The sequence below is a fragment of the Sander vitreus genome, chromosome 12, assembly GCF_031162955.1.
Source record: "Sander vitreus isolate 19-12246 chromosome 12, sanVit1, whole genome shotgun sequence".
In the NCBI taxonomy this organism is placed as follows: domain Eukaryota; kingdom Metazoa; phylum Chordata; class Actinopteri; order Perciformes; family Percidae; genus Sander; species Sander vitreus.
Window position 1 is genome coordinate 11,531,494 of NC_135866.1, and position 11,551 is coordinate 11,543,044.

An 11,551-nucleotide genomic window follows, 5' to 3' on the forward strand; every position below is an offset into this window, starting at 1 on the left:
GCTCTGAGCAGTGAAACTTCTCTCTCCAGCATCTCCACCCTGGTGGCAAGTTGCTGGATTGTGGTTGTTGCTGGACAACCACATGCAGCTTTTGGGATGTTGATGCGGTGAGTAAATGTTACCTGAAGAACAACAAGAACAGTTTGGTTAAGAGGTACATATTGGCACCTAAGAGCGTTAATTAAGATTAAAGGGCAATTTAAACCACAATTATGGGACGATGCAGATTCTGTTCATTCTAATTTGTAATTCATCCAAAATGTATTTTTCAAGTATTAAACACTTGCCAGACTTGTATGTTCGGAAAGTGGTAGAAAAAAAGTTTCTAGTTTTGTCTGTCAGGGAGAACTCAGGCCATCGTCAGTTTTCATGGTTTAATTAGAAGCATCAAAATGTTTGTAGAAACTTCCTAAATTATCCACCTCTCCCTAACAGCAAGAGCAGAAGATGGCCCAGCGAAGAATGTGTACAAGCCAATGTAGGCACCCAAAAACAAGCTCACCAGGGTCATGTGTCATAATTTAGAGGAAAGAGTTGTACTTAATATACGACTTGTTGTTTGGGACATGCTAAGAATATAAATGAATGGATAGGGGAGTGGGTTATTGATAGTTTTTGATGTATGTTTTGTTATGTATAATATGTGAAACATAAAAAACTGATCTGAACTGAAACTGTCACAATCAATTGTTATTGGCTTGAATTCATGTTGACCACTGCCTTTAAAGTGTTCATATTATGCTTTTTGGCTTTTTCCCTTTCCTTTATTGTGTCTGTATTAGGGCTGTCAGCGTTAACGCGTTAATCGCAATGTGATTAAGGGCCGACGCAATGCGATTAATTTTTTTTAATCGCATTAATCGCATGCCGGCATGCGATTCATTTATTTTACACTTCACTCGGCTTTGCGTCGTGCCTAACGGCTACTATTCTGACCCTTTGGCGCTGCCGTACTTCTTCATAACACATCTTCTGCTGCAGAATGCAGGCAGGCAACAGCAGCAACACACTTCTGATGGCACTTTTCTTTTAAAAAAAAAACTCCCGGACGGCTCAGTAGACAAGTCGAAAGCCATATGCACATTGTGTAAAGCCGAATTAAAATATCACCGAAGCACGTCAAGCTTGAGCTACCACCTACGAGCTAAGCATATTAACGTGACGCAGTTTGATTCTAGTGGGCTCAGGCAAAGCAGTATTTTGGAGAGTGCTACTTGCCGACCTGTGGATGAAACCAAATCCAAAAAAATTACTACAGCTCTTGCAAAATGGGTGGCAACTAACTGCAGACCTGTCAGCATCGTAGAGGACTCGGGTCTTAAAGACGTACTATGGTTGACATGTTCTGACCCGTCTTATACACTGCCATCGAGGGGGACAGTAGTTTCACCATACACAGCCTGTATGACACGGAGAAAGCAGCCAAACTGGAACTGCTGCCAAGTGCAAACGCTGTCTCATTAACCGGTGATCACTGGACGTCAGTGAGTAATCAAAATTATTTAGAAGTTACTAAACACTATATTGACTCTGGCTGGACTTTGCACTCGTTTGCCTTAATGGTGGTTGTTAGTGTTACATCTCAGTCAATTGTTCTCAATCCTTGTTAAAAATGTAAAGGTTAAATGTCCTGCTGTGGAATCTGGTTTTTGGACCATTTTGTTTGTACTGTATAAGCAAAGTGTTAGTGTTACATCTCAGTTAGGTTAGATACTTGTAGGAATTGTGTAATAATGACAGATTCACACATTTGTTTACAGTAAATAAATAATAGTCAAGTTCATAAAGTCACTTTCTTTGCATTCATTTGATTCCCAATCAAGATACACTGGTAAGAATTGCTTTCCATTGTTATTATGTACTTAAAAACAGTTCTGAAATGCAATAATAATAATATATATATTAATAATAATAGAATTTTAATTGTGACAAAACATGCAATTAATCGCGATTAACTATTAAAAATTGTTAATCGTTTGACAGTCCTAGTCTGTATATCTTTTTTGTGCACGTTATAGGTTTACAAAGTGAAAAAGCCCAAAATACACCCCAAAGGGAGTTACCATCTCCAACAGAAAACACTGTTCACAAACTGCTCCAAACAGCTCTATTGTAGTCCAGCCTTTACTTCCGTGACAAACGTGGTCACTTTGTAATAATGCTCGCCTAAATGCTAGCGTGTCACGCTCTCATACTCTGCTTCTGACTGGCTAGTAGTCCTTACCTAGGTACTGCGCATGTGCGACTCCCAACAAAGATGGAACAGAAGTGTCTCACTCTGTAGCTAAAACAGAGAGCTCAACACACAGGGTGAAAAGAGGAGCTGCAGCAATGTGCAGTACAACAAAAATATGGTGTTTTTTGAAAATTAAACCATGTAAACCTATTCTGATATAACCTCTAAATACAATTATGAACCTGAAAATGAGCATAATATGAGCACTTTAAAGTCTACAGTGTTTTTTCTGAGCAAAACAACATATCACCATAAATATCAGTATGTAAATGACGAGACAGTCTGCCTAAATAACTCCGAAAAAAGTATCTTCACACCTCACTCTCTAGTCATCCTAAATACTGTACTGCTCTTTATGTTTTACTAATAATTGAGCAAAAAAAATATATATATATATATTTCTAAAACACCTACCTGGCTGTCAGCATCCAGCGTCTGCTCAGTGTATTCCGTTGGTCCATTTAGATCCATTTGACCATCTACAGAAGGTGTGGACCCCAACTCGGCACGAGAACCTTTAAATTAAAAAGAATAGGTCTTCAAAGTGTCTAAATACGGCACGTTTGTGTGTCTTTATGTGAACACAAGGTGCCTCCAGGACAGCAGATAAGATGACTAGAGTGAGTTTAAACCCAAAGACTTGGACCTCACCATCACCTGAGGCGGGTGGCGTGGAGGCATCCAGATCAACAGAGCACAGAGACTCCAAGGGTACATTGATGTTGTAGACGTGGTTAAAGACCACAGGTTGCTCCCGCAGGGTTTCGTTGGCTGAGGAAGCAAAGGGGGGCTGATTCCCCCCTGGGGTCTGTCTCCTCACTCTGGTGGTACGGACCAGCTTGCTGTCTCCTGATGGAGCAGCATGAGCGGCACCCTGCAGAGAGAGACAATATGAAACAAAAACACTGCGCACGGTTTTTGTCCTTTATATCTTGTGTTTACAGAACATGATGGAGTGAAGACTAAGAAAAGAACCCGGGGGGGGGGACACACACAAAACAAGATGACACTAATACACAGTATAAGAAGGATTTTCTCACTCGCTGGAAGACTGACAATACAATGTTCACATTGAAAAACATGAGTCATTTGCAAAGAATCTGCTGACAGTTCAGTATTTTGAAATTGTGGTTTGTTTTTGTCTGGCAGAAAGCACAGATAATATCAAACATTAGACAAAGCAAGTACCCTTTTATGGGGAAGCCACATGTAGACATCATGGGAACAACTGAGTACTATGTTTATGACATCTTGTTAAATATGCACTTACTAGCACTACCTTTGTGCAACTTAGCATTTATGAAATCCATTCACTGTATAGCAATTGTCCAAATATAGCTTAGCAACTGTAACTAGGCACAGCAGGTCTGTTGATTTTTAGACGTCTGCACATGTTGAAGAGATGTGCATGGAGCTGTAGTCATTTACATTTAAATTATTTGGAGGGTGTATTCCTTTGTTAAGCCTTTCACCAAACACCAAAACACAAGAGTAAAAGTGTATGGAATGGATTAAAAAGTGTGCTTAACTTCCCAAATGTTAGCATGTCCGCTAAAGAAGCTTATTCCATTTCTTTGTGGCCTTAACTGGTGAGGATGGTGACTTTTTGCCTGAGACATGCAGCTGTAGCCTCAATCTTTGTATGTAAATAGCCCCAAGCGCATATTTAACATTCTCTTTTAAAATGAGTCAGCCGGAAACCTTAAGAAGACAACCAAAGACCATTTTCAACCAGCTCATGGAGCTAATGTTAGCTGTACCTCCTACCTCCTACCCATCGTCATTGTAGCCAAAACAATATTGACAAGAAATGAGAAGCCTACTTTTTTCTGACATCAGCAGCTATTCTCTACTAAGAGTTTTACATGTGCTAAATCTGCCACCAATATCACTATGGACTGCAAATTGCCCATGCAAGAATGGAAAGCTTGAAAGACGTAGCAACAGTAATTATGGGGGGTGGGGCTTAGTGAACAATCAATTGTAACACCTTGTCCCTTATAACAAAAAAAAGTATTTTTTGTCTTTTTAGGTGAAATGTACAAGAAAGCAACACTGAACTCCAAATCATCACTTCTCTCTGATAAGTGTGGATTTGCGCACTGAGTCAAGGGATTAACATGGCTGCCAAAAATAGTAGATTTGAAATAAAAAGTGAATATGAAAAAAAAAGCCCCGGGCAGCTCAACTCATTTTGGCTATTTTGTCCGAATGCACTTTACCTGTAGAGCAAGAAACAGAGCCAAAACTAGGATCCAGCCTGCTGTGGGCACAGTGGCCCTGTTATGTTGCTGTGCCAGTTGCATGCTGGGAAGAAACCTCACCACTCCTGTCCACTCACACCTGTAGAGAAGTGAGAAGAAGTAAAAAAGGTGGGAGAAGAGAAAAAGAGAAACAGTAGTTAGGGATGATGTTTGTGTTGCTTGGAAAATATCTAGTATACTGTAGCTGTTCCAGTGTAGTTTAGTGTGCCAACATGGAAACATATCTGTTCATGTTTGTCTATTGTGTGTGTGTGTGTGTGTGTGTGTGTGTGTGTGTGTGTGTGTGTGTGTGTGTGTGTGTGTGTGAGTGAGTGGGTAGTCTCACTGCCATCAGCTTATCCTCTGTAAATGGTGAATAAATGTCTTTGATCTGACATAAAATAATTGGCTTTAGAAGAAAAAAGGGATTGTGGAACTGGCTAAGAACCTTTGAATGTATTTCACTGAGCAGTACCAAATATTAGATCTTTCCACTTGGGAGGAATACAGAAATATTGCTCAGGGAGAGAGTTGATAGATGGATTTCAGTAGAGAAATGGTTTGAGTGATGTCGCTGTAATCCCCTCTCCCTTGAGTGGGGACGTGAGAACAGGGACACACTGAAATAAAAGCCGCACAGAGGAAAAACTGATGTGGATCCTTCAAGCTGACTGTCACATATCAGCACAGATGAGACGTTGCAGAGCTGAACTTTGCCTGTAATGTTGCTATTTGAATTTATTGCGTTTTGCCACTATCAGCTGGATCAAACATCTTACTCAACCTGCAGATATTCTATCTCGCAAGTGTTGGGACAGCTGGTATCTGGAGTTCAGCACAAGACTGAAAAGCAATTATATCAGTGGAATGTGTGTGTGTTAAAGTGTCCTAGCAGTAAATTTAAGCACAACTCCCTTGAGTTTAGCACGTTCATATCTATGTATGCGTGGGCAAAAGACTATTCAGAAGGGGGAACAAAAAATATATTGCAGATGAGCCTGTATTCAAGAGTCTCTTTTAACACGACAATGCATCTCAGCTGGCGCCTTTTGTGAGAGCCAGATGGAAGTCTTCTTATCAAACCTAACTGGCTCTACCTTTTTTGATCATTTAGGGTGAAAATGTTGAAACATCAGTGTATTTGAAAATAAATGAGAAACAGAGTGATTCCAAGTGTGTGCGAGCCATGCAAACCTTTTAAGTTTGTCTCATTGAAGATATAAAATGGTTTGTTGTTTTGAATTGATGCAGACTCAGACTTCACTTTCAAGATCTTTTGCACCCATCTGAGCACATCCTTCATTTTATGGCAAAGTGGAACAACCTCTGCGTGCGTGTGCATATGTGTGAGGTTTTGTATGCGTGTGGTGAACAGAAACACTCACATAAAGACTGTTGACAAGTACAGTATATCATAAAAGACCCATAGGGGAAAGACAGCTGGTCATACGTCACAATCTGCAGCATGTCTCGCTTCAGACTGTGCCGCTAATGCTTTTAACAATGACTTTGGCCGAGAAGCTGTATAATGTCTATACAAAGAAAATTTCCCCTAAAATCTTATACTGTGATACAGGAAAGATTTCAGGGTGGCCAGCTGGTTGAAATCGGCTCATCCACCGAGGCTCATTGATGCATATGTTATATGAATGTCAAATGACGACAAACTTATGGGAAGATATTATAACATTCGTTAACAAAGTACTACGGGCAGACTTGATACAGAACCTGGCACTTTGTATATTAGGCATAATACCAGCAGGGGTGGGCCTGTCAGTTCAACAGACTCTATGGTGCAGACTGGCCTTCACCACAGGTTGTAGGATTGTGCTAAGACATTGGAAAACAAAACACATCATCCCTTTCAATGAATGGTGTGGAGAAATGAACAACAGACAGGAGGTATTTTGGAAAATATGGGGCCCCTACATGAATGCAATATTGCATACTTAATGGGGCAGAATTTGACTAAATGATTTTAATGTCTGTATAAGTCACTGCTAAGATGTTTGAGAGATGACTGGTATTGCATGATATTGGTAGAAGACTCATCATTTGTGCTACTGGTGTGATGATATGTGTAAGGTATGGAGACGAGTTAGACCAATGTTTACCCTGTGTATGTATATTTATATTTCTATGTTATTTTTTTTGCTCATTTGTTGTCATCTCTCTCGTTTTTGCTTAGAGAGAGAGATCACTATTGTTCTTGTCTCCGTTTCTATAAAAAAACTATAAAAAATGTGAATGACAAAAAAACAATGACTTTGGCCTTGAAAGAATCGACTCAACCAATGCTGCCTACTCTACACTAAAGAGATTGAAAGCATGCTGCTTGACGGGAGAGTGTTTGACACGACACGAGCCGTTTAACCGGTGAATTCACCAAACAAATGAGAAGCATGCTGATAATGAAGGAGTGAGATGGACAAAGCCAACTGGAACCATCTTCTTCACAGCCATTAGCTAAAACAGCATCCATTCAGCTGACTTCAGTAGAGGGCTCACACGCACCCTTCAAACATGTGGTGATGATGATGATGATGATGTTTTCTATAATAAGCATTATGGAAAACACCTCTCAGCCATACTATTGTGTTTTATGCTAGAGTCCTACCAGTACTGAGTATTTGAGGCCAATAACATTTGTAGATACATTTCACATTTGTGCATGTTAAGCTGACCAGCTGTGCTAAAGTCAATCTAGGTAAGTGGTTCCTGCTCTTTTCCTTTTCAAGGACTCCTAAACTGACACAAGTTAGACCCCGGACCCCCATTTGATAAGATTTTTGCTTTTAGTTTTATTACAGAAAGTGGACGAAACCCATAACCAGAATAGTTATACATTATGTCATTGTGTTACTTATGGATGTAATTAGAGTGAAAATAATGATTCCCCTTTTTGCTGAGGACCCCCTGGACCCCTCTCAAGGACCCCTGGTGGTCCCCGGAACCACCGCTCTAGGTTACGTTAGCAATTAATTGGACTTAATTAAGTAGAAGTGTACCAAATGAACACTGTCTTTTTTTTCCCGGTAATGAGTAATCAATTACATTATTTTCATTACGTTCTTTCCAGGAGACATCTTGGAAATTATTAAAAGATAATTCAGAAGACCCTTAAAGTTCAAAAGAGCTCAAAGTGTCATGCAACCTTTTCATCTCACTATAAACAAATAGATATAAGGTCTTGTGATGCATGCAAGTGTCTTGCTTTAAGGCATACTGCTTTTAAATGACTACCAAATATAGACCCATAGAGTACATTAACACAACCCTATACACAGTTTTACACTGGCAGTGATAAAAGTTTCAAAGAGTTTCAAAGTCACAGGGTTATCCTTTAGTCATTGGGTCATGGAGCAGGCTAATGCCCACAAGCATTTCATCGCACAACGAGAAGAGTTTTATCATGGAGGCTCAATTAAGGATAGAACCCATTCATTCAGAGTGAAAAGAATCAACCTGCTTCAGGCACTAACAACTGGCTTAATTTACTCACTTTCTTTTCCATGAGAGAGCACACGCACACAAGCACATTAGCCAGCACAAAACCAAGTGCACTGATACATACATCTTCAAATCCGCAGTACTGTTGCATTCACAGTCATATCCACAAATACACATTGGGAAATGCACAAAGACATACACAAAATCACACTGTCATGTATCAATGGTTTTTAGCGTTTCATTTAACAACAGTCCATCTGTCTTGACGGTAATTAGATCTGTCAGCAGGCAGCCTCTCAATCTAGAGACACTTTCTGATTGTGTAAGTACAACAAAGACTTGGTGAAGTAATTTAGCTGCATGGAAAAACTGAGAGTGCATGTGTATGTGTGTTCCTGCTTATTCACAGCTAAATATTCTGTGTGTAGAAAAATCAAGTCAATGACTGAAATGACTGAAATGCTCTGAAACAACGCTGTCACGTTATGTATTACCTGGTGATTTTCTTGAGACAAACTGGATGAGTTCAGACCCTGTGAGGCTGAAATGAAATGGCCTGTTCCAATTATAATAAAAATCATCAGAAAACTTACGCAGCGTTACAAAGGAAAAAGGTAAAATGTTCAGCTAAATACAAAAAAGGCTACTCTGCAAAATATCCCAACTGTAAAATGAATCACAAAAACCAGCATGCTTAAAAGCCTGATGTAAAAAAATAATAATCACTTTGATCTCGTCTGTTCTACTTTTTTCATCTTGAAATGTTAGAATATATTTCTCTCTGAGGTGAGCTTTTGATATATTTTTTTTGTCTTGAATCTTTTAAAGTACCTTAGTCTTTCATCCACAATGTGGTTTACGGGTAGTAAGAGTCGATATGAAATAAGACTTGAATTTAAAAAATGCACAGTGTAATAACACCGAGTCCGAGATACTAACCCTATCTTTGTCGTGTGGGTGCTTCACATAGTCTTTTTTTTATCGCTTGCTGTGGATACATATGTGCTGCTAGATATTATATAAAAGAGCAAGTACTAAATGGCAAACGACTGGTTTTATAGTAAACAGAGAAACCATAAAAAAATGATTGATTGGTTGGTTGGTTGGTTGGTTGATTGATTGATTGATTGATTGATTGATTGACTGACTGACTGACTGACTGACTGACTGACGGACTGACGGATGGACGGACGGATGGATGGAAATTCTGGTTATGATATTTACAATGTCTAAATAATAAATTCATTCATAAAATAGTGTAAAGAGGTGTGGTAATGTAGAATTCCTAATTATATCTCTTTTTTCAGAGCATGCTCAGACTCTCTACATATCCTGGGTGAACAAAGTCAATGGCAGATATTGAAAGGAACATCTTGTTGAGAACATCAGCTATTTGAAAGGTAATAATAGTAAAACTACTGAGCTTGCTTCCTTTTTTCTAATGGCCCCGAAGAGAAAAAATAAACATTTACAGACCAGTACCATTACTGTACATTAGGTAAGGTACAAATGAACACTCATACACACAAACACATGCTATTCGCGGTAATGTATTTGATACAAAATGAGAAAATGGACAAAAATATCAAGATTGAATTTGATATTTGATTTTGACATATATTGCTTTTCAGTGTATCATAGTCTACTCAACTTAAAAAAAAAACAGAACAAAAGACAACATATGGTACCACAGACTATTATTGTTGGATTTATGAAATGATTCTACTGTCACTCACTTGTGACTACCTAACAATAAAACTATACTTTCCTGGTCTTGCTCTTATTTTGCCCAACTCCATCGACATGGCCTGTGTCCAGGCTAAAAAGATATAGGCGATGAACTCTGCAGTGTAGTCTTCAGACTAGGGGCCCTATTTTAACGATCTAAGCACACGGCGTGCAGCGCACGGCGCAGGTGCGTTTAGGGCGTGTCCAAATCCACTTTTGCTAGTTTGACGGCGGAAAAAAGGATCTGTGCGCTGGGCACATGGTTCAAAAGGGTTGTACTTAGTGTCTTCATTAATTCATAGGTGTGTTTTAGGCGTAACATGCAATACACCAATCAGAGTGTCATCTCCCATTCCCTTTGAAAGCCAGGCGTGTTTGTACCTTGGCGCATTGCTATTATGATGGCGGATTTGCACCGTAATATTTTTATTTGTAATCTTTTGCATGTTTGTGGAGATTTGGACTTTTATAGCCTATATGAATAGTATATATAGTATGTTTTATTCCACTTTGTTTAAACGGCGAAGTGGAGAAGCCTCGTTCACCTGTTTGGAGCTGGCTGGTGAATGTGACGCTCGTATAGGCCTTGCTGGATACACCGTGACCCTGTTTGTGGATCTACTGATCACTGTGAATTACTTTTTTCCCGTGTCACTGGGTTACGGCAAAATACGGATCAACGTGTCTTAACGTTTTATGGTGAGTTTGGAGAGGCATCTCAACAGACTGTAAGTCGAAAACTGATTGTTCACTGTTACATTTTAGTTGAATTTAAGTGTCGGGGCATTCCGCCACCGTCTGTCTATTGTGTTCCAAGACAGCCGTCCCGCGATTGGATTTCATAAGGGCGGATTGTTAAATTGTTACAATGTAATTTAAAATCTGCTTTAAAAATAAACATATATGTTTATTTAGCATGTTTGTTTTGTCCATATGTGCTCGTGCTGTGTTCCCCAAGTGGTAAGCCAGGTCTCAGCTGCTACAATGAGTTCTTTTTTTGCCCCCCCTGGCTTGAATGTCAAACTCCGCCTATGATACCTCCCTGTAAGACCAGCACGCCCATGGGCGCAAAGATGGGCACAGGTGCATTTGCTATTTAAAAAAAAAATCCAGGCACTGGATGGGAAATTGACAACTGTATTGGTGTTAAACTAGCAAAGACACTTGCGTTGGGCTTTGCGCTGCACTGCGCCGGGTGCAAGATATGGCCCTAGAACTCATTGTACAGTACAAACTCCAACGATACACAGAGATGTTTCTATGCTGCACCTGTGAAGCCCTATTGTTTTAAATGGACCTTTACTGCATTTACTGCACTGAAGTGTTAGCAACGGCAGAGTAGCAAGGGTGTCCATGACAGTCAGGCAGTGTGATGCAAATTTCACTTCAGGGATTACTGGGATTTGTGGTTTGACTACAGGTCAAAAGCTCACACTGCAAAGGGTTTTATGCAGCTTTGTGGCTTTATCAAGCAATACATATAAAGATCCTGATTTAAAGGCTTACTTAGCCTTTTTTTTAGGATTATATATTGGCCTATTTTGACCTATATATACACTCTGTAAACAGAGTAAACAAACTCTGTGGTAGATAGGACCCATTTTTTCTCCAGAAAAAAAAAAAGATTCTTTGAGGCATACATTCAACAATGTGATGGGGATGCTCATTAGGGATTTTAATCCATACTGAATCTATGTGTCAGATTTCTGTGTGATGTTATCACCGTTTTTTCAGCCACACATTCTCTCTTTCACCATCTTGAATCCGAGCAGCAACACATGTCACATGTCGTGTTTCTTAAATCATTCACAGATGACTCACAGAGCTCTCATTTCCTCACGTGTGTCCTTCCTTGCTGTTTTCCAGAGAAAGGTGCCACTGACTGTGTGATTTT

The 11,551-nt window shown here is 39.6% G+C and overlaps 1 protein-coding gene across 1 annotated transcript in view; it reads right to left on the reverse strand.

Moving 5' to 3' along the window:
- Positions 1 to 11,012, reverse strand: part of tnr (tenascin R (restrictin, janusin)) — an 83,918-nt gene extending 72,906 nt beyond the window's left edge. The window contains exons 1-6 of the mRNA XM_078263661.1: positions 10,964 to 11,012; positions 8,616 to 8,622; positions 4,459 to 4,579; positions 2,888 to 3,110; positions 2,651 to 2,751; positions 1 to 122 (exon numbers count right to left, since the gene is read on the reverse strand). The exon at positions 1 to 122 is cut by the window's left edge and continues 41 nt beyond it. Coding sequence (XP_078119787.1) covers positions 1 to 122; positions 2,651 to 2,751; positions 2,888 to 3,110; positions 4,459 to 4,579; positions 8,616 to 8,622; positions 10,964 to 11,012 — 623 coding nt within the window. The remainder of the gene's footprint in view (positions 123 to 2,650; positions 2,752 to 2,887; positions 3,111 to 4,458; positions 4,580 to 8,615; positions 8,623 to 10,963) is intronic.
- Between the last annotated feature and the right edge of the window lie 539 nt (positions 11,013 to 11,551).